The sequence below is a fragment of the Tupaia chinensis genome, unplaced genomic scaffold (assembly GCF_000334495.1).
Source record: "Tupaia chinensis unplaced genomic scaffold, TupChi_1.0 Scaffold000672_1, whole genome shotgun sequence".
NCBI classification, from domain to species: domain Eukaryota; kingdom Metazoa; phylum Chordata; class Mammalia; order Scandentia; family Tupaiidae; genus Tupaia; species Tupaia belangeri.
The window spans coordinates 1,080,693-1,103,302 of NW_006160195.1; the positions used below are offsets into that span (position 1 = coordinate 1,080,693).

Genomic DNA, 22,610 nt, shown 5'->3' on the forward strand with positions numbered 1-22,610 from the left:
TAAACCAGCGGTGTAATCAAAGAGGTAAAAAATCAAAATGTAACAGAGCTAGGTAATTCCCTCCCAGTATTCATCCTTCTGGTTTTATTTAGTAATAAAACCTTTGATTTACAGCTGGCTTGTTGCTTTACAGGCTGTAAGTCTACATTCCCCAGGATCTAGATAGAAACAAGTGACTAGACAGTCTAAATCCAGACTAAGCTGGCCTTCAAGATGTAAGCAGAATTGTGTCCAAATCCACAGAAGGCTGCTTGCAGGAAAGAAGTGTGCCCTTCTTTGCTCTTCAGCTGTTCCTGTTGGTCGGACTACAGATGAAATGGCTGGCATTCTAGCAGGTATCTTGGACTATGAGATGGGCCTGGTAGGGCAACAAGACAGAAGAAGCCTGGGACCCTGATAATTAAGGCTGTGTCACACAAGTAGGACCACTTGATTTACAATACATGAAAATAAAATAAACTTTTTTTTTGTTTAAATCATTATTATTTGAAATGTCAATTATGTACTGCTTGAACCAAATCCTAGCTAATAAAGCTACCTTTTTTCTGAACCTATAAAGTAGGATTCTTATAAAAATTATAATATCCAGAACCAACAGATGGCATAATCGTTATGTTGCTGGATTCCCAGACCATGATTCAAGTCCCAACCTGGTGGCTTAAAACTCACGCTGGGTGCATGTGTACTCAAAATCCTGAGAGGAGAATGGAGAAGGGATTGCAACATGGCCATCCCCCTAGAGGTGATTTCTTGCTTTCTGTCTCTCTGTCCCTCTTTGTCTCTCCACCCTATAACAAAAATATCTCTAAAAATTAAAAAAATATATATATATAATAGCCAAAGTTGACAAAGGTCCTCTGAATAGGCATTTTCATACATTACTTGAAGTATATCTTTTCTAAAAGAAATCCTACCAGCATGTAACAAAAGACAACATGTGAAACGTTTTACCAGAAATTCTACTGCTAGGAATGTGGCCTATGAAAATAATTAAAACATGTGTGAAATTAATACACAATGATATTACAAAGCTATGTGTATAATAATGGTAAATTAGAGATCAGCTTACTGTTCAATAATAGAAGACTGGTTATAAAAATTGTACATTTATAGACTCAAACATCATGTAGCCATTAAAAATCAAGTTTCAAAAGAGTAATTGATGATATGGGAATACTAAGTAGTATTAAGCTGATAATAAAGATTTTATAATAGTATGTGATTATATTCAGTTTGGGGAACTGAGTAATTTAAAAATTTTATTCTTTTTATGTTGAAGTATTTTTTAAAATGTCCTATAATAAACATATAAAATGCTTATATTTTCTCAAGACTTACATAAAATTTGCCTGTCCTATATCTACTGTGTTTCACTGCCTGTCTCCTCCAGTTGGGTGATTCCTTCTACTCAGCTTCTTACAGGGTATTCTAGTCTAACGCACCTCACTGGTTTGTACCATGGAACATTCATTCTGCTCCCTTGTCAGTAGTCTCTATAAGGAATGAGGAGCACCTGATACCACCATATTCACAAGTCAGATGTTCCCACTCCAGGTCTTTTAAGCCTCCTAGCTTAGTTCTTGGAACTATTGGGTCATCAGAAAAGTCATGATGCCTTTTTGCACAGAAAAACAAGTCATAACTTCTGATGACCTAATAACATGTTCCTGAAACACTCTTCAGTAATGCTCCAGAGGCCATCTTGGATATCCTCCTTCTCTAGATGCCAAGATGTTATTGCCCCTGACTCCTTGGGAGTTCATGGCCTCATCAAGACTGCCCACCTCTAAGCAAAGATCATCTCTAAATAAATGGTCTTTAAGAGATGCACTCTGGGGCTAGCAGAGGGCATAGTGGTTACATCACTGGACTCCCAAATAGCCAAGTGCAGTTCAAGTCCCAGACCCAGTCACTTGAAACTCATGCTGATCATGTGTGCACGTGTGCCCAAGAACCCAGGAGGGGAATGGGGAAAAAAAAAGGGGGGATTGCAGAGTGAACACCCTCCCTGGGGTGGGGGTGTGATTTCTCACTTTCCTTCTCACTGTCTCTGTCTCTACTCTGTCTCTCTCTCTCTCTCTGGCGCTAAGGCAAAAACTTCTAAAAAAAGAGAGAGAGAAAGAGAGAGAGAGAGAGAAATGTTCTATGTTAATCAGAAAATGTTTAGCTGCAAATAACAGTAAACTTAGTTAACAGTGGCATATGATGATGGGGATTTATTTTGTGACATAAGTCAGAGGAAAGGCAGTCACCTTAGAATAGCTCTGCCAAAGTGCCCCCAGGGTCCTGGGATCTTTCTCAACTTCTACTCAGTCACCTTGATTGGGGCGGGGGCGGGGGGGGGGGGGGCTCTCAGGCTTGATACTTTGCGGTTACAAAAGGGTTGCTGAAGCTCTGTTCACATCTCTACAAAAAGGAAGGGCAGCACTACCTGTGTCCATCCATGTTCACCATCAAAGCAAAAGCTTCCTCAGAAATCTCCGTAAGCATGTCTTGCCTTTCATTGGCCAGAACTGAATCACAGGGCCACACTTTCAGTTTGGAGAGACTGGGAAAATTTAAATGGAGCTCAAAGAAAACTGGAAGTGAATGGTGATTCTAGAATGTCAAGGTCTTTCAGAAGGCAGTTTATTCCCAAACTGCATGAAAAGCAGATCCAGGGTTAATGGTGTGTGTGTGTGTGTATGTGTGTGTGTATGTGTGTGTGTTTGTGAGGGAGAGAGAGAGAGAGGGAGGGAGGGAGAAAAAGACAAGGAGTCAGAGACAGAGATGAAGGAGAGAGAGAGGGAGAGAAAGAGAACTAAAAGAAGGAAAACTGATATTCACTGAACACCTTTCAGAACCAGCTGCTTTCATAATTATCTCATTGGATTTTTTTTATTTTCATAATCACCTATCATAATAGGTTTATCTTTTTGTTTCTATAGGTAAAGAAACTGCAACTCAGAGAAGTTAAAAAGCTTGCCCAAAGCCACACAGTCAGTAAATCCTAAGGCTGGACTTCAATTCCACAGCTGGCACTATAGATTATGTATATACTCTGGTGCACGACAACACCGTTCGTCAAGTCCCTTCATATGTAGCAAGGGCAAATAATCAAGGCAATGAAGTATGAATGAGTTTGTCAAAACTTTGAAGATGGGCAGTTAAAGAAACATAGGAGGTGAAGAGAAATTTTCTTTGGAAACAGAAGACAATGCCTAGGCTAGAGGTCATGACTGTGAGCTCTCCCTTGCCTGCTGCTCATAAACAAGGGAGCCACCACAGAAATGAATGACTATCCGTTGATAGTAATGTGTACGGGATCTTCAGCTGGACTGGTGTGAAGTGTATTCATGTTGGGTAAATTCACTTTACAAGTAGTAACGATATATAGTGATTGAGTTTTAGAAAAGGTGAGGGCAATAAAGCAAGTACTCAGGGCCCCAAAGGGCAAAGGATTCAGTTGTGCTTATCACACAAACTAACTGGAGACAGCTACTGAGGGATTTCAGATAAAGCAGAAGTCTTGGAGTAAAACCAAGAAGGAGGTCAATCTCCATCATATATAGAATAAACAATAACTCATAACAGATACTCAATGGACACCGAATTTCTTTTTATGATAGAGTATGTTTTTTTTTTCAACAGTAATCTTTTATTTATTTATTTATTTTTTATTTTTTTATTTTTTATTATCATCATAATCTTCTTTATATTACATTGGATTACATATAACTTTACAGTGTATTACATTGCTTTTTCAAAAGGGAATGCCATGCAAGTCAGTCAGAACAAAAACATTAATCTCCCCGCTTCAACATTCGATATCTTTTCTATGTTTTTCCCAATCATTATTATTATTATTTTTTGAAAAGCCTCCGAATTGTTTTCCACAGTGGCTAAACCTTTTTCTCATTCCCATGAACAATGCATGAAAATTTCAGTTTCTCTACATCCTTCATGTATACTTGTTATTTTCCATTGTTTCTGATAATAGACATCCCAGTGGCTATGAAGTGGTATTATAATTTTGATTTCTATCTTTCTCTATCCTCTTCTCTTCACTTCCCCCATTCCACACTGTCCTGTTCTTCTTAAGTACCTTCACTGCTTTCATGTCCTCCAATTTTTTGCTCTCTATATGATAGAGTATGTTCATGAGAGACAGAGTGAGAGAGAGAGAAAGCACCCTTGACAGGGTCCTGTCACACAGAAGAAGTCCCTTTCCCCAGCCCTCCAGATCCTCAGGATCTTGGGCATCTCTGTGCATACCCACTGTGTTTAGAGGCCAGTCAGGGGATCCCAACCCATGGTCAACCTGATGACTTCCAGTTCCATAGTCTAGTATACCACAGACTGCACCATTGATTCTGGGTCAAAAGACACTAAATTTAAACTAGACATTTACTTAACTATTACTCTAATTAAATATGTAACAGATATGTTGCAAATTAAAATTGTACTTATTTGTACTCATTCTTTCAACAGACTCTATGCAAGGAATATAAAGATAAAGTAGACATAATCCTTTTCAAAAAGTTCTTCATTTATTGCCTTAAGCTTTAAATTTTAAATAGAACTTAGAGGTCTTCAGAGGCAAGGTACAGGAAGGAACAGATCAGTGTTATTTTAGTTCATTATATTTTTCCTGAATAGGCAAGTTTCCTATTGTGCACAGTGGTAATCAGATTTTAATCCAACTACCTCACAACACAGAACATGTATAATTCTTGAACTAGAAGTTCTCAGCTCAAATGAGAACAAATTTTTGCAGTCTCCAGATATTCCCTCCTTTGATTAGAAATGTTCTCTGTACTCTTATGGGAGCCCAGGAAACATTGAACAAAATGTTCTATTCCAAAGGACGCTAAACTTTCATCATCAAGACAAAAATATTTGCTTCCTGTGACACCTTGAACTCCTCTCAAAGGGAGGCAGGATTCAGGAAGAAAACAGACCTACCCGAGCCTAGTTTGGATAATGGCACACGTTCCTAACTCAGAAGAGCCACAACCACATAATTACTTATCTGAGGTCAAGTCCCAGAATGACTAACATAAGGAAGGCCAGAGATAGGTGTCTTTGGGTTGAAGAACCCACCTCCTCAACTTAGGTATCTAATTAATCTACAAAACCCAACTTTTCCAAGGGTTGGGGCCACCAGAAGCTCAGGTACATGAAAGTGCTTGGAAAGCAATAGGAGCCTATACATGCTCTTAGCTAATTCATTCCACAAACAATCAAAGTCTCCCTAGTCTGTGCCATACACTGTGCTGGGCATGACGCAGATACCAGGGAACAGTCTGTGGGGAAAGCTGGAGCTGAAGACCTAGATGGAGAAGACAGACTGGTAGGCATGGACTACAGACAAAATCCTGGCAGGTCAAGGTACCTCCTGGCAATCATCCATCAATACCTGGGTAGGGGTTGGGAATCAGGAGGAAGTACAAACACCAGGTCCTAGAAGCTGAAAGAGTCAGAAGTACCCCTGCCCTGAAGGAACAAATTCACAGACTGGGATTTGGATGCAGCTCAGGCCAAGAGAGAAAGGGGACATGGTGCTGTCTCCCCTAAGCCACCATCGGGTAGCTCTGAAAACTCCTTAGTGATTAGCCTGGCTGAAGACAGAATCTCCTAAGTTCAAAGATCTGGAGACACACAAGGACAGGGATCCAGGCCTTGTCAGCCTCAGTAATACATCTCAGGCAGTGTCTCCATAGTATTGTAGCCCTCATAACAAGGGCACTTCCCCTCTCCCCCCAATATGGCTTAAAGCAATTTTTTGCAAATCTTTTTTAGAGTGATTCCCAGCTTTGTGCACCAGTACATGATCAGAATTCTGATCAAACCTCTGTCAGCACTAATTTTTTGATCTTTGACATTGAACTACTAAATCTGGTTTTATGACATCAGGATCCCTTGTCTGTAACTTCTGAAGCTATGCCTACACTCACAACCCTTTCTAGGGTGCAGCCCAGAGGATTCACATGGTTGCCAGCCTTATCCCGCCCTAACACATGATCCTGTGGCAAGAGCCAGTTCGAAGACCCAAGCTTGGACCGAGCATAGTCAGACCAAGGAGGTGAAAATAAATGAGCATCTTGGCTTGGGTGGGAGGAGACACACACATGCAACGCATTCTTAGAACTATCAGGCTGATATGCAATAGGAGAGCTGAATTTGATCTTTACAAGGTTCTTCTACATGCCAAAAATGTAGTCATTATGAAAGGTTTGCCCCAAGAACATCGACCATTGTGTCATGGTGAAATTGAAAAGCAGGAATTTGTACATTTTGCAGACTCCCATGGTCTGCTGTCTGATATCACTGTATCACAGCGCTTTCGCCTCCCAAAACATCTCCTAAACTGTTCTGAAGCTGTTTCTTCTTTTAGCTCATCCTAGGTCTGAAATAATGAGAACCCATGCCATGTAAATAGGTCTACCTTCTCCTTCTCCTTCGATAAAGCTCTCACTGCAAGCAGGAGGAGCCCGGGAGGCTACCCTACTAGGAGAGAAACATGAGGTTTCACCCCACTTATTCCATCTTGATTTGAACACATCTCTCAGATCCCCTTTTTCTCTCCTGGTCTCTTGAGACTAAAGAGATTTAATTGGTTGTTTTGTATTTGTTTTGACTGCAGTCTCAACTGATCTGAATAGCTCTCAATAAATATTTACCCACTACATATTCTGAGCTTTATCTGGCATCATATATTCCTCAGGCTGACTAATCAAAGTGACATCCCTGCTTCCTTCATGTCTAATTGTTACTTTCGGTTTTGAAACAAAATCATCATTATCAATATGATAATAATGGTGATGATGATAAAACAGCTATATTTTATAAGCTTTAAGTATATCTTTATAGTAGTAATAAAAATCAAGCTTATTCAATTCTTTTAGCACCTGTTAGCATGGGGGCCATAACTTCCTTAGTTCCTTTCCCTGTCAAAGGCCAGTTTTCACTGTAACTTTTGATCTAGGAAAGAGGCCCACCAACTCTTTTTTTTTTGTTGTTATAGGGCACATGCGTGAGCTCACCAGAGAGATCTCCCCTTCTCAGGGGAGATGGTCATGCTGCAAGCCCCTCTCCCTCAGTTTCCCTTAAGATTTTGGGTATGCATGTACATGGTGTGATTTTTTTCAAGCCATGGATCCAGAACTTGAACCATGAAGTTGGCCATGTGGGATCCAATGGCTTAACCCCCATGCCATCTGCTGGCCCCAAGGCCTACTATCATTTTACTAAGCATCCTGCTTCATGGGGTGGCAGTCACTCTGGCTACAATTTCAATTTATTTCATATTGTAATGCTGCCTTTTCTTTTCAAAGCAATTGATAGCAGGGCTATGAAAGAACAGTCAACTTCAGGACATATTACAAATGAGTTTTTATCTTTAAGGAGCTAGGTCAGAAACTTGTGGCTATCGGGAAAGCATAATATGGTGGTGAACAATGAGCTCATGCCAGTATTTCGATAAACTTCAAGAGTGCAGCGAGCTTGCAGAAAGAAAGCAGAGAAAATGAGTAAGGATGTTAATTCTCTCACCTTGGAAAAAATCCCATCAGAGGACTGGGATATCAGTAAAGGACTCCATTCTCTGATAATAAAAGCATGGGAAATTTGTATGTATGTGTGGTGTATCTTTTTTTTTTTTCTTTTTCCAAAGGAAGCTTGACCTTTCAATAGACATTCAATTTAGGTTAAAAACACAGTATAATGTGAGATTAAGAGCACAAGTTCTAGAAAAGGTTTCAAATCCCTCCTCTGTCACCTATTGTCTGTTTGGCCTTAGGCAATATAGTGACACCTCCCAATTTCAAATTTTCTTTCCAGCAATAGAGATAATATTATTTTGTTGTTAGGTGAATTAAATATACATATAAAGTGCTCAGCACATTTGACATGTTAAGCACATATGGTCTCATCTCACAATAAATCATTTTTTCACTATTTTAAACATTACATACTATGGTACATATATAGTAGATAACACTTTTAAAAGAATAAGGCAGATTTAGTCGACATTTGCCAATTCTGAGAATCCAGATCACCAGCTTTCATGTCATTTCCATTCTAGTTAGGCAAAATAGACAACAAATAAAATAGGTAAGCAAATTAATATATCAGAAGATGATAAATGGCATGAATAAAAATAAAGTAGGAAATGAGGATAGGGAGTTGCTGAGATGGTGACATTTGTGCAGAAAATTGAGGAGGTGGCTGATGGAGTGAGCCACATGGAATTCTGGGAAGCACACAATGGTTAAAGAGTCAGTCAGTGGAAAGCCCTGAGACAGTGGTATGAAGGGTTCTTCTGAGAGATCCATGGAGGTAGAGGTGCCTGATGGGATCCCTCCAATGTGGAGATGTCTGGAGTGGAATAAGCAAAACACAAAGGAGCAGAAGATAGGAATGGAGACAGATCGGGGAACCAGATCATGTTGGGCTTGTCAGGTCACTAAAAGGATATTTTTCCTCTTAATTTTAACAAGATAGGAAGTCATTGGAGGGTCTTCAACAAGGGATTATATAATCTCATTTACATTTTACAAAGTCAGTTGGACTACTATGTTCAAAAGAGAATGTAGGGGCTAGGTAGTCAATTAGGAAATTATTAAAATGTGAGAATGCCTGCAAATTCCAGGGTATAACAGTAAAGGTGGTAAGAGGTAATATTTGAAAATATATTTGAAAGTAGATGTGCTGATAGATTACAAGGGGCATATAAGAGAAAGCAAGTTTTTTTTTTTAATTACAGGAAATGGAAATATGTAGTTCCAATTAATTAGGATAGTAAATACAACAGGAGGAAGGTGTAGACTTAGGGTGGAAATTGGAAGTTTGATTTTGAATAGGTTAAGCTTGACATGCCTATGAACAAGTCAAGTGAAAATGCTGAGTAGTCATTACAAATATTTTAAAATTTATTTTAGTTTTTGTTACAGGCTGCCATGTACTTGCCAGAGAGAGGAAATGGAAAGTGAGAAATCACCCTCAAGCAGGGAATGGCCACACCACAATCTCTTCACCTCCATTCTCTTCTTGTGATTTTAAGCATCCACGCATACATGCCCAGCATCTTTTTTCAAGCTACTGGGTCAAAGGCTTGAACCACACAGTTGGCTACGTGGGGTGCAGCTACCTTAAACTCCATGGCCCCTGCTGGCTCAGTTGTCACATATTTAAGTCTGGAGTTCAAGGGGGCAGAGTAGACACAATGGCTGGTTGGTTGGTGAATGACAGGCCAACAGCAAAAAGAGAGCACAGGATAGATGTGCATGTACTTATATGAAAATAAATACATAATATATAAAAGACAGGGTGCCAAACATGTAGAATATGATCCCAAGTTTGGATTAGTAAAGTTTAAAAAGCTACTATATGGAGGCCAGCAGGTGGTATGGTTAAGGCACTGGACTCCTACAAGGCCAACAACAGTTCAAGTCCCAGGCCCAGAACCTTGAAAATCACACATATACACATGTGTACCCAAAATCCCAAGGGGAGAATGAAGGACAAGGGAATGTGGCATGGCCATCCCCGCTCGGCGGGATTTCTCACTTTTCTTCTCACTGTCTTTCTCTAGCAAGTACACGTGCCCTATGGCAAAATAAATAAATAAATAAATAAAACCAACCTAGTATAAGTATATAAAAATAATTGGAGGAATATTAAAAAGTACACTTTAATCATAATATCATTTGGATTTTACATAAGAATGTATATTATTTGTACACTAAAAAAAAATAAAAGCAGGAGAAGGGTGTTGTTTGCGCAAACTCTCAAAACTATTAATTTCTAGCATGAACCTCTATCCCTTTATCTGAGCTCCAGTTATGATCCTAGTCACCCTCTACCTCAGTTTATTCTTCTTTCTCTTTTCATCTTTAGCCTTCCCAATCTGTTGCTACCAAAGAGGCTTCAGAAGGCCCCTGGGACCCTGCAGTCTCTTTTCCTACAGCTGAACTCACAGAAGAGGAAGAAGCTGAGACAAAAGCTGAAGTCAGCAGTGATCTTGGATTCCTGACAGGTACATTTTCTTCTTACGTGCAGTTGTCAATTTAGTTCTCAAGCTTTTTTTAAGGTCATGACATTTAGAATAACAAGGCTCTGAGAATGAAATGTCCCTTCATATGTTTAATTTCTTACTTTTATAGAGTAGTGAATAATATGGGGAAAACCAAGTGGGTATGGAAAGGTTAACATAAACTGCTTTAAAACTACAAGTTTACAAGCCTGAGGCCTTCGCCCTGTTACACAATAGGCATTAGATGGTAAAGATAAATCTTTTATTTTTTTTTTTTTCGAGAAGCCTCTGCAGCAGGATTCCTTTAGGATTTTTCCACTGAGATATTAGAACTAGGAAGAACACCTTACCCCATCTCCTTTACACCATCTCCTGTTCCCATTTAAACACATTTCCCCCAACTCCACTTGTGATAAGTAATGGAATTAGACACCGTCTGTCAAACCAGGCCTTTTTTCTCCAGAATCCAGCCCTCAGGTTGCAAATACCATTTGAGAGAAGAAAATCACTGTAGACTAGTTTTCTACTATTCCAAATAGCTCAGCAGGAGGGAAGCTGTTTTTCCTCTTTAGCATGCCCTGTTGGAAACTTTCAGCTCTCTTCCCTCCCTGATCCCAAACATGCCCCAGCCTGCCCCCACCTTCCAGCACATGTCCACATAGCAAAGGATTACAGTCCCACAGCCTGATCCACAATGTCTTGGGTTGCTTGGCTAGACCTGCATCCTTTCTCCAAAAGCTAACCTGTGCCAACAGAAGAGAAGGAGGAGCTATGCTTATAGAGAGTTCTACTCTATCACCTCCTTTAAAGGTAGAATGGAAGAGGGAAGTGGGAGAGATTCCAAGAATGTCATTCAAAACCTTGCTGCATGTGGGAACAGAATGGCAGGTTCTGCCTCGTAGGTGCCACAACAAGATTTAGGCAAGTTTCTTTCTCTCCGTGGGACTCCAGTGTTCTCTGCTGGTAAAAGGGGACTGAATAAGGACCACTCATGGTTAAACTCCTCTCCCAGGTGTAATTTTTTCTTTTTAAAGACTTATTTATTTATTTATTTATTTATTTATTTATTTATTTATTATTTTAAAATTTGACCAGAGAGATAGAGAGAGATAGGGAAAGTGAGAAAGCAAGCCCACTGGGTCCAAGACTTGAACCACAGTTAGCAATGTGGGAGTTCAGCACCCCAAGCACCAACACTACATGCCATCCCCATTACGGGTATAGTCTAATATAGTAAAGGATACCAATGGAACCACTTCTCCCACCTACTCGGCCTCCCCTGGTCTCTGTGGAGAAACCTGGGATACCTTGAAGGAGCAGAGGGGTTCTCTCAACATGGTACAGAAGGAGATAAATGAGGCCTTCTTGACCTTAGGTTCTACAACTCTGCAAAGTCCTTACCTCAGCAATGAGGAAGCTCCACAGCTCCTCTCAGGTGAATGGTGCAGGGGACAAGACTGCTGAACTCCAGCCAAGAGGAAGTCACAAGGGGAAATGAGGTAGGGGGAAAGGAGAGATGCTCAGGTTTAGAAGGGGAGAAGTGTTGACTGATTTGAAAAATGTACCTTAAAGCCTCTGATTTTAGGAGACCTCTATTTTCCCTTTAGATTTTCAACAGCTGTGAAAGATCAAGAAACTATTAATATCGTACTTCAGACCTTTTTCACAGCCTTCACTAAGGACTGAGGAAAAAGCAGCAGCAGTACTCTGGAGCTAAAGAATTAAGGTTAGACCTAAGAAGAAACTTCCTGACTGGGCTCTCTGTTGGGGCCTAGAAAATACCAAGCGAAATCAGAAGAGCTATTTCCTGACTAAGAAAAATGCACAAAACCTCAGGCTAAATACACAGATCTGAATTTCATCTTCTTCTTTTTAAATTTTCTTTCTCTTTTTTGATTTTTGGAAAATCATTACTTTATGCTCTTGAGGCTAGTCTGGGTTTTTAGAAATAGGAGAGATAAAATAATTAAGTAACTTGCCCAAGGTCATGAGGTAATTTAGAGGTGTGATAGGAAATAATCAGAGAAGCTAAAGGATAACCCTAGTTTTCACATCTATTTAGGGGACACATCAAAAAGATGACAGATAAGCAAAGAGAAAATACTACTGCTACTACTACTACTAATAATAATAATAATAAAAACCACTAGCTTTGGCTTCCAAAAAGTGCTTTTGAAACTTAAAGACAAGACATGAGACTTCCAATTTATAAGAGCTAAGCATGTTACAACTCAAAAGACCAAAGGTTAGAAGAGGCAGAGCACACTGAGTTTAAAAGAGAAGGAATTATACCCTGCCTTCTCACACCTGCCACACTCACATCCAGGAGTGATCACAGTTGAGGCTCCAAGAAGCAAAACTTTGGGAGAGAAAACATGTAGAAGGAGGTTAATTCCCAAGACATTGTCTACTCACCATAGTTCTCCCATCTCCAGCCCAATTCTGGGTCTTAGGCTGGGAGGAGGCAATTCTGAAACCCATGACAGGTGAAGAGCCCCAGAAGCAAAGAAGATGTGTATTTTTCTACCAGTATGAAAGTGGATTTGACATAACACTCATAAAAAATGTCCTCTGCATAGACAAAAATGACTGCCAGGAGAGAAGTTTTGAAATAGCAACATCACCACAGTCTTTCTTGATTCCAGAAAATCATAGAAGAACATCTTCAAGTTCTCTGTGCCAACGAGGCTCAAGGAGAGGATTAATAAACCCATAAGAGTCTAACATAGATGTCTAACATGACCTAAATGGACATGGTGAGAAGTCATGGGTGGGTTCTCAAACATCTCTCATTGGATGCAATGAGGATGAACACTGCTGCCCAACTGACTGAAGATGGTAAGAACTCTATCTCTGGGTAGATATCAAAGAATAATAGACAACACCAGATATTGCTTCTCACCAATATCATGAACCCTACTTCTTAGACTTGAGATACAGCCCTAAATAAACAGAATTTACCTGGAAGTGACTCTATGAATGTCTTCATTATCAGATGGAACTAAAGTTCTGAAAAGAAGTTAAGGTTGAAAATAAAATGTTTAATAATAACATTGCCACATTTTGACAGACCTGTCATTTGTAAGACTGAAATGTCACTTCTGTAATAGGCATAGAAGCAAGACTGCTCCTATCATGGTCTGGAGCCATGACGTGTCTTACAAAGGCAGAGGCCACCTATAAGCAACATGCCCACTACCTACAGCATTTGGAAGGGGCCCCTGACAGGTAAGGAAAGGTAGACTGTCTGCCCAACTCTTCTTCTCCTTCCATCCCCACAGCTAAGTGAAAGCTGCCTTTCATCTCACCTCTCATCTTCCCCTTGCACCTGTCCCCGCCTCTTCATCTCAAGTACCACAACCTTAATTCAGCCCTCACTGTCTGTCACAAACAACCTGAGAGCTGCATGGAAAGAACTGTCAAATCAAAGGAAAAGGTCAGCCTTCCTCTCATCAATATTGTCCAGGTAAATCATTATGAATTTAAATGTTTCATTTCACATAATGACCCTAGAGATTTACCAATGCCCTTGTTAGCCATCACAGATTCTTTTCCTTCAGGGAAGCACTGATCAAATCCAAATGAACAGTTCAGCATTATACCCTAATAGAGGATTATACTCCCTTCCATCCAGATACTGGTAGGTACTATAATAAACTGCTATAGTCATCCCATCTTACCATTAACAGGTAGTTTTTCATTTCCTTCATGCTTATATGAAAATTCTGCTATAAGTTATAGCTTAGACATTGACCTTTAATGAAAAGGATAGTCTCAAAACCCCATGAAAAAAAATTACACCAATTTTGAACTATTGATACGTCTAGTAACAAATTCATTGACACGGAATTCCAAAGTGAAATTTCTGAGACAATTTCCAGGTGATTTTATAGATGGAGTGAGTAGTTCCAGGACCATTTTTAGTCTAGAGACAGATGACTTCATAAAAGCAAACTGTGGACCTAAGATTCAATCATACAAAAAATATTGTATACTGTAGAACTGAAGGAACTAATAAGAAAATAAAATTTTGATTGTTTGGAATATCATTGGTGGTATTATTATTAGTATTATGTTTGCCAGAGGATCCATATACTCTCCAGACAAAGACAGAGAGAGAGAGAGAGAGAGAGAGAGAGAGAGAGAGGGAGAGGGAGGGAGGGGGGGAAGGGAGAGAGGAAGAGGAAAAAACCACCTCCTCAATGGGGGAATGGTCATGCCACAATCCCTTCTCCATTTCCCCATTATGCTGGAATTTGGGGCATGCACGCACACGTGCCTGGAGTGTTTTCTATCTGCCATGACTGGAAGTCAACTTAATTGGCCATGTTGGATCCAGTTCCCTTAACCATGGCCAAAGAGCTGGTCCATGCTGGTATTATTGGGTTGCTGGAGAAGTCATAACGTTTTTTGTTTTTGTTTTTGCATAGAAAAATACCATGACTTTTCTGACAACCCAGTATTTATAATGTTCTCTTTTCTGATGTGATATGAAGTCCTTTCTCTTTCTTCTTGATCTATTACTCACCATTAACTTAACAGTCTACACTTTTGCAAATATTTTGAAATGAAACATTTTTAAATGGTAATCTTATTCTCAGTAGCCTTTCAGAATTCAGAAACACCACCTTTTCTTGGTCTTTTTACATTTATTGGTAATGTAGTTAGGGTTCAGTAAGAATTTGTTCTAATTTTTACCAGTAAATAATGAAACAAACGGATGGCTTAGTTACAGCTATACCTGGGGTATCATTTGAAAGTAACTCTCATTTACTCAGGTAAGAAGCCTACTATTAGGAAACAAGGGTTATTCTTAATTTAGAGAACCACAAAGTTCTCCCAGAAAACTGGTTTGTTACCTTATTATAACAAGTCAGGAAATCCTAGAAGATTTAAAGTCCCTTGAGGAGATATGTATTCACCCTCATTTACAGATAACTACAGGCAAAACAGTGGAGATTACTTTCTTGGTTTGGTTTCCTAGCTTCAGAATAGAAAAGTAAATAAAAGCAATAAACAATATACCTGGAATAATAGAGGCTACTGAAACTTCCTAAGAAGAATCTTAAGAAAACTCTAGATAGAAGTTAATTTTCTGGATTGTAAGTGCTTAGCAACAAATGGCTTTAGATTTTCTGACCAGACTATAGGAAGCTTGTGTATATTAATTAACTTATTGCAATTATGTAAATGAGTCAGGCCCAAAGGCAATGTGCTCGGTTTTTTGGTAATCAAAGATAACCTCTGGAGATTATTTCTAATCACAGTGCATCGTGGTTTACAATGTCCTTCCACATCCTGAGTTAAACCTCCCAAAGAGGAGGTTTGACCACTACGTTCTTGAAATCGTCATGAACAAATTTAGACTCTAGATCTTCATCTATTTGCCTTAGACAAAACAATATGGCTTGGAAAGAGGCAAATGAATAAACACACCCTGTTCATTTCCCTCCATTACAAATAGCTTCTGCCTTTAGCAGACACATATGTACACACGTACCACTCATACATGTAGATGTGCATTTTCCATGGAATAGCCAGCTAGGACTGAGAAAGTTCTAGTTACATAGAAGGCAAATTCAAACTTCCACCTTGGGTCTTATTAAGGAAGATTCAAAAAAGGAACGAGGCCAGTGGGATGACATTACTTTCTCTGTCATGAAAACATCCAAATAAACCCAACCTTTCTGCCTCTCTCAGCCATGGAAGAGCAACAGCTGCCCCCGGGGAAGTATTCTCTTTCATCTGTCCCCTGGCTCTGTGCTGCATTCCAAGCAGAATATATTAATAAATAAATGCTTTGGGGGAGAATACTCCCACTTTGTGACATCTCTGCAGTCTCTGTTTTGATATTTGGCCTTGAGAAGTTCAAAGGATTTGAGAGATTAGAGTTCAAGAAAGACCAAGATGCACCCCAGGGCAGGCCCTGGTCTTAGATGCTGAAAACCCCACCCCTCCCACACCGTAGCCAATTTGACCTCTAAAAGAACCTAGTGCATATCTTGGTCTAACAGAATTATTTTCAAAGACTCTCAACTCTTCTTTTTCTTTTTAACAGTAGCTGAAGGCAATTCAGTTTAGGATCTCTAAACCAGTTGGAATACTTACTTGCCAAGTCAGTCCATTTCCCCAGCCTCAGCCAGAGCAACTCTGTTTAATGTCAGGTTCCTGGCATCTGGGACAGAGCTTGACCATGCCAAACCTCCCTCACCACCTCTACCCGCTTCGTGGAATCCCCTAAGTTTTCAACTCACCATTCTTTTCTGTCTTGTGTTTTGGTGGCTCAGGCTCCAGTAGACATGGACAGGGCCCATCACAGAGAGTGGTGAGACTTTTGCTGGTAGAACAGGCGTGGAATTCCAACTTGCACTGCAAAAGACAGAACAGGTCTTAAAAAAATGTAACCATGACAGATCCCTATTCAGCTTCCTTAGGAAACAGCCAAGGCTTTTTGCTTTATGAGAGTAAAGACAGAGAAGAAGTTCTCAGTTAAAGATCTAAGTAAAACTACTAAGTAAAAAGTGCCTTTTTTTTCCTGAATGTACAAGGTAACTTCAAAAAACACCATGAAAGCACTGAAGGCTGACTTTAGTGAATGATGGCAAACTCAACTATAACTATTTTTAAAATAAAAATTGTTAATGAAACTTAATATGGGGCCAGACAGTGCACAGTAGTAAAAGATGATGCTCTGAGAGGCTGGCACATACAGAAAGGTTCTAGGTTCATATCCAGAGACCTCCCTAAGTACATGGGCATATGTGCCCAGGATCCCAGGCTAGTTGAAACTGGAGTGGAATCGTGGCATCCAGACTGTTGTGAATGCTATCTCTCTGATGTGCACATAAATTTAAAAAATTTGAAATTTAACATCTACGGAGTCCTACATAATCACAGCGCCCTCCCAGTTCACTATAGAAAGGCTTCATTTTCACATTTCCTTCCACACAGAGGATGCTCTGCCTCTGTGACACTCCCAGTCCCCCTTGGCCTGCTCACATGCTCTTCCTGGAGTAGGAGAAAAACAAGCATTTTCAGTACGTTTGGATAGCGGTCTAAGGATCAGCCCATTTCCTGAGAGAGCAACAAAACATGAATGCTTCTGCTTCCACTGTCTAAAACCTACGCTTCCATGACCTTCCCTAGTGTAGGATGCCTGGGACTCGTAGAGATGTCCAGCTCATTCTAGGATTCAGCATTAGCAGACCATAAGCCGTATCCTCTTGTCAACACATTATCAGTAACAATCGTAATATTTTAGGTCACTTTGTACCAACTCTTCACTCTTAAGTCTCAATAGACTCAGAACACAAATAGAAGAGAGGAACGTTATTTATAGGTCCACCCCCCCCATAATTACCAATATTTTTATTATTGCTACATTACACAAGAAGAAACTGAGACTCAGAAAGGTTAAGTAAATTGCAAGAGATCACAAACCTCATTCAAACCCATGTCTGACACCAGGGCTAAGCACTTACTAGTCCTATGACACTGTTCCTGGCCTGCAGATGGCACTTCACGGTACAGAAAGCCTGTGCTATACTGTACGTGGCTAATTATACAACTTTGCTATTGACCTAAATCCGAGTTGTCTGAGCGTTTGCTCCCTTTTGCCTATAAAATTCTCAAGATCAAGGTTTGTGTGTAATCAGTCCTCTCCAAAGACCCACGGGTCCAGGACCAAATGTGTATCTGGTTGAGGTTCAAAGGAAGAAGAGATAGGTGAAATTTTCTGAGCACCCACTGTGCATGCAGCTCTTATCAGGTGCCATGGGGAATCTTTTAAAAGAAAGAAAAAAGGAGATACAGTCCTTGCCCTTGGAAAACACAAATGCATATCTTTGAAAAAAAAAGGCTACTAGCATTTGCAAAGCAGCACACACAGGAGTGCAGATGAATGCCAGCTCATTGTGAGCGGACAAGCTATTCATTCCCCATACCGATTACAAACGGAGGGAAGGAGTGCTTTAAACCTGACTCTAAATGTATTGGAGTCACTCATGTAACTCCAACTACCCACCATATGGTCACTGGCCACCCTGGCAGGAAAGAGCCACAGAGCAAACCTACAGTGTGCTAGCTTCCCCTTGATGCAAAACTCCCTTTTCAATGTATTTGTTAAATGTCTAGTATGTGTCCAGCATGGTAGTACGAGTTTAGGGGAAATATGAAAAGAAGCCACAGCCCTAACTGACCTAATGAGGAAGCAAACAGAGCGTGTCTTTCAGAGCTATGTGGATATGACTATGAAGTAAGGTGGGATTCGCTGCATGTAGAAATGGAGCACAAAAGAGACCCACAGGCATGAGACATGCCCAAGTGGACAAACAGCCCAAATGTATTGAAGCTAAGCTGAGAGGAATGCTGGAAGGTGGCAGGTGGGTACCAGTGTAAGAGAATCCTTTTCATAGCATCTGTGTACCTGCCCACAGCTGGAGTGAAGACCCCTGGGACCAGCCCTCCTGCCTCCTCCTCCTCTTCTGGGTTAGCTCCCTGGCACAATACTCAGTTTCAGATCAGTGGTTCTCAAACTGTTTTCGCGATAGTATGCCTTAAGCTCATTTAGAGGGATATTTCTATGTACCCATTTTTTTTAATAGAGTCAAAATCATCATATTTATTTAGTATAAAGCCTTGTTATACTATGCTATAATTACCTGTTTGAATCTGAGACAGACAGTAATACTTTTCCCAGATACTCTCTGCCCTCCCAGCACAGTGCACAGTGGAATCAGAGCCTAGCCTGCCTGCCTCCCAGAAACCCTGAATACCTGCTCCCCAGGAGGCCCTGCCTTGACTAGGAGCAAGTGTGGACTGTAATTCCTGTAACTCCGTGCCTTCAAGTGGGTGGCAGCAACCCCTCTCCTGGACAGCCCCTGCTGGCAATTTGTGAAGACACTCCCTGCCTCCTCCTTGACTCCAGGAAGAAATCACCAGAGATAACAGCACTTATACGCACTAGCAAAAAACCAAGATTCAAGGACACAGATCTGTTTTCTTTTCTTTTTTTTTTTATCTTGCAGGACAATATGTGACATTTAAATGAAGCTCAAAAGGCTGTAATTCCATTTTTGTAAAACTCAAAGCAGGCTAATTGGAGATAATATACGTATATGGCAAAAGCGCCTTTAAAAAAGGGGGTGAAAAGGATGACAAGTATATCATGGTGGGGGTCACCTCCCCAAAGGAGACAGCAGGATAGGCTCAGAAAGGAGCCTGTAGGAAACATCCCAAATGCTGGGAATGTGCTGACCCAGCTGCAGCAGCATGGACTACACTCCCTGGGCACTCTGCAGACTGGCACCACATGGGAGGCGGGGGATCAATTCCCTCTACTCTAAAAGCAGGGTATGGTGGTGTACCCCTGCGATCTCAGCAACTGGGGAAGCGGGAGTAGGGGGAGTGCAAGTCTGAGGTGGCCTGGGCAACATGGCAAGACCCGGTCTGAAAGGGCAGCTCGTGGTAGTATGCCTGTGATCCCAGCTACTTGAGAAGCTGAGACCAGAAGATTCCAACATAGTGAGATCCCATCTTAAAAAAAGAAAAATCAGTGGGCCAGTTGATAACATGGTTAAGGTGGCTGAATGCCACGTGGCTGACTGCAGAATTTGAGTCGTGGACCCAGCAGCTTGAGAAACACACTGGGTGTATGTGGGTGTATCCAAAATCCCAAGAGGAAAATGGAGGAGAAGGGACTGTGGCATGGCCATTCACTGGCATGCTTTCTCACTTTCTCTCTCTGTCTCTGTCTCTCTCTCTCTGTCTCTCTCCAGCAAGTGCATATGCCTTATAACAAATTTAAAAAAAAAAATTGGTAATACTTTACAACACATGGTATGTGTTGGATTCCAAGGTTTTTCATTTTGTTACTCGGTTACTTCTATATTTTTACATGTCAAAGATGTAAAAATACATATACACTATAAGATATAAAACCAAGTGCGTAGGCTTCTACAGAGGTGACAACCAAACTAGAACTGTACCTCCTGGGAAAACTCTGATCAGATGAGCAAGAAAGCAAGAACATGGGCGGGTAACATTTCTAGGGAATGCTGAGGGCCCAAAATGCCGAACCTGAGCCCTAAATCATCTGGGCGAGGCACCCTGAGGGTCCAGAACTCATGGACCTTCCGTTCCTACACACGTCTCTAATTCCTGCCCTTGAAGTTAGCCTCCTGGTAACTTACCATCGCTCTCCCTCCCAGCTTCCCAGATACAGCAGCCAAGGTGACCAGCATTCCAGCTCTGCACGGAGGAGCTAGGAAGCTCTAAACTCGCAGGCATGCTGCTATCTGGGGCTACTGAACACAACTGGGAGCTTAACACCAAAGTTGAGGCCCTGATTTTCTCTCCTAAGCTGCAAGTCCCAGATCCCCAGGTGCAGACAATGCACAGACCTGCGTAGACCGAAGTATGCCCTGGTCTTCAGACACAAAGGTTGGAGAAACACAAGGCAGTACATTATAAACTGCTAAGACAACAGGATCCATAGGAAAAGAGGTAGTCATGTTACCTCTCCAGCACAGAAATACCGCTCCTGCAGTATTAGATCTGAGAGACGCTGGGCTCTCTCCAGTTGGGACATATAGAGCCTTAACTTATGCAATCTTATTTTTTAAGCATAGCTCAGTAAACCTGAAGGGGGGGGTGGTGGGAAAGACATATATAGTCTTCCCTGGGAAAGAAGCAGCAGGGAGCAGAGAGGAAGAGATGGAAAGAACTGTCATAGGGAGATGTGAGGAGGGAGAAATAAGTACCCCAGCACCACAGAGCCAGACTGACTCCCTCCCGACTACAAGACAATGATGAGGGTTCGGAATTGCCACGTCTTCTCTATTACAGTATGCTCAAAGCAGCAGCTGAAAACTGCTAAAACTCGTGGATGTTGATTGCTTTGCAAACAAGGCTTGCTCAGACAGCATTTGTCTCTACATCTGCCCTGCAGGTAATGGGGATGGGGCAGTTGGAATGCTGACTGCAGAGCTCTTGGTTAAAAAAGGCTGGCTAGTAAGCCCACCTCTTAAGAGACCAGGGAGGTTAAAAAAACAAAAAACTGAAATATGACATGCTTGGGGCTAATAAAAAGACACTCATAACTCCTTGTTTTAGAAAAACAATTTTTTTTGAGGATAAAAGAAGTAGAAACAGGTATAATCAAATCTTTCGGATTGGGATTACAAATGTACTCAATTGTTTAAAACTCGCAAATAGTCAAAGCTAAAGATACCCCTGGAACTCCTCCATCTGTAGGGCTGAAAGGGACATTGCAGTAAAGGTAGCGTTAGCTCAGATGGTCACTGTGGCCCTCTGGGAGGATCCTTCCTCTATCCCTGGCCAACACTGGGAGCAGGTCTAAGGGGATAGGAATCACTATCGTTCTCTTCACTGAAGCTCCCATGCAGTCTGGAAGGCATGGCTCTCTACTTCTGTTAGGCATTGATTATGTCCTTCATGAGAGAGATGGCTTAGTCTTAACCACTAGTAAGTCAGAATGGGATGGTATCTGAGAACGTGGTCCTTACAGAGGTAATCAAGTTAAAATGAGTTCATTAGGGTGGGCCTTAATGCCATATGACACTTGTCCTGATAAGAAGGGGAAATTCGGACATAGAAATAGATGTGCATGGAGGGAAGATGATATGGAAGAACTCAGGGAGATGGCCATCTACAAGCCAAGGAATGCCAGAAGCTAACCTAAGCGAGGAGTGGCCATGAAACAGATCCCCCCCTCACACTCTTCAGAAGGAACCATTCCTGGCTGGGTCTGTAATTTTGGATGTCTGGCCTCCAGATCTATGAGACAATAAATTCCTGTTGTTTCAGTCGCCCAGTTTGTGGCACTCTGTTACAGCAGCCCTAGCAAATGAACACAACTTCTATTCAGATTTTTCAAAAAGAAACAGACTGTAAGGAATGAAAATGCTTTGTCTTAGATTTAGAAAGCATAGATCTTCGTGCCAGGATGACTCAGTTCTGGAAAATCAAAACAAAACAAAAAACAAACAAACAAATATGAAATGGTAGCCTTAGGATATGGGGCAGTCAGACATAAAGAACGTGGGCAAGTTGTATTGGCTGTGCTTCGTGCCCAGAAGAGAGAAAATATGAAAAACTCAAGCCTTTATATTGACTTTATGACAAAGCAGTTAAATAAATAATTAGCTCTGACTCTCCAAAGGCAGAATTGAGAAACTGAGAAATAAGTTCAAGATTTTTCAACATTATATTGAGTCCCATACTCATACCAACACAAATGTAAACACAAACCCCTGAAGCTTTCAGACCCTTGACCTGCTAGAACAGAAATGCCTTTCCCAATCATTGCAGAAGCAGAGAAAGAGAGAGACAGCCAAAGACTTCATGAATGGGCAGAAATATGCAAAATGGTGACCTACTTAAAAATAAATGTGCTAGCAGATTTCCCAACGAATCATAACACACCAATATGTCGGAATGAGTGAATGTTTTCCTGCAAATGGTCTGTAAATCTTCCTCTTCTATGATTTGTAAAGCAAAACTAATAACCTCTCTCTGGTTCATTGCTCACGCGGGTCTCAACTGAGTACATTTCTCCACCACACCACCCTCTTTC

General features: G+C 41.0%; 1 protein-coding gene across 1 annotated transcript in view; it reads right to left on the bottom strand.

The window, feature by feature from the left end:
- SPOCK1 (SPARC (osteonectin), cwcv and kazal like domains proteoglycan 1) overlaps positions 1-22,610 on the bottom strand; it is a 603,884-nt gene that overhangs the window by 80,382 nt on the left and 500,892 nt on the right. The window contains 1 exon segment of the mRNA XM_014592244.2: positions 16,270-16,384. Coding sequence (XP_014447730.2) covers positions 16,270-16,384 — 115 coding nt within the window.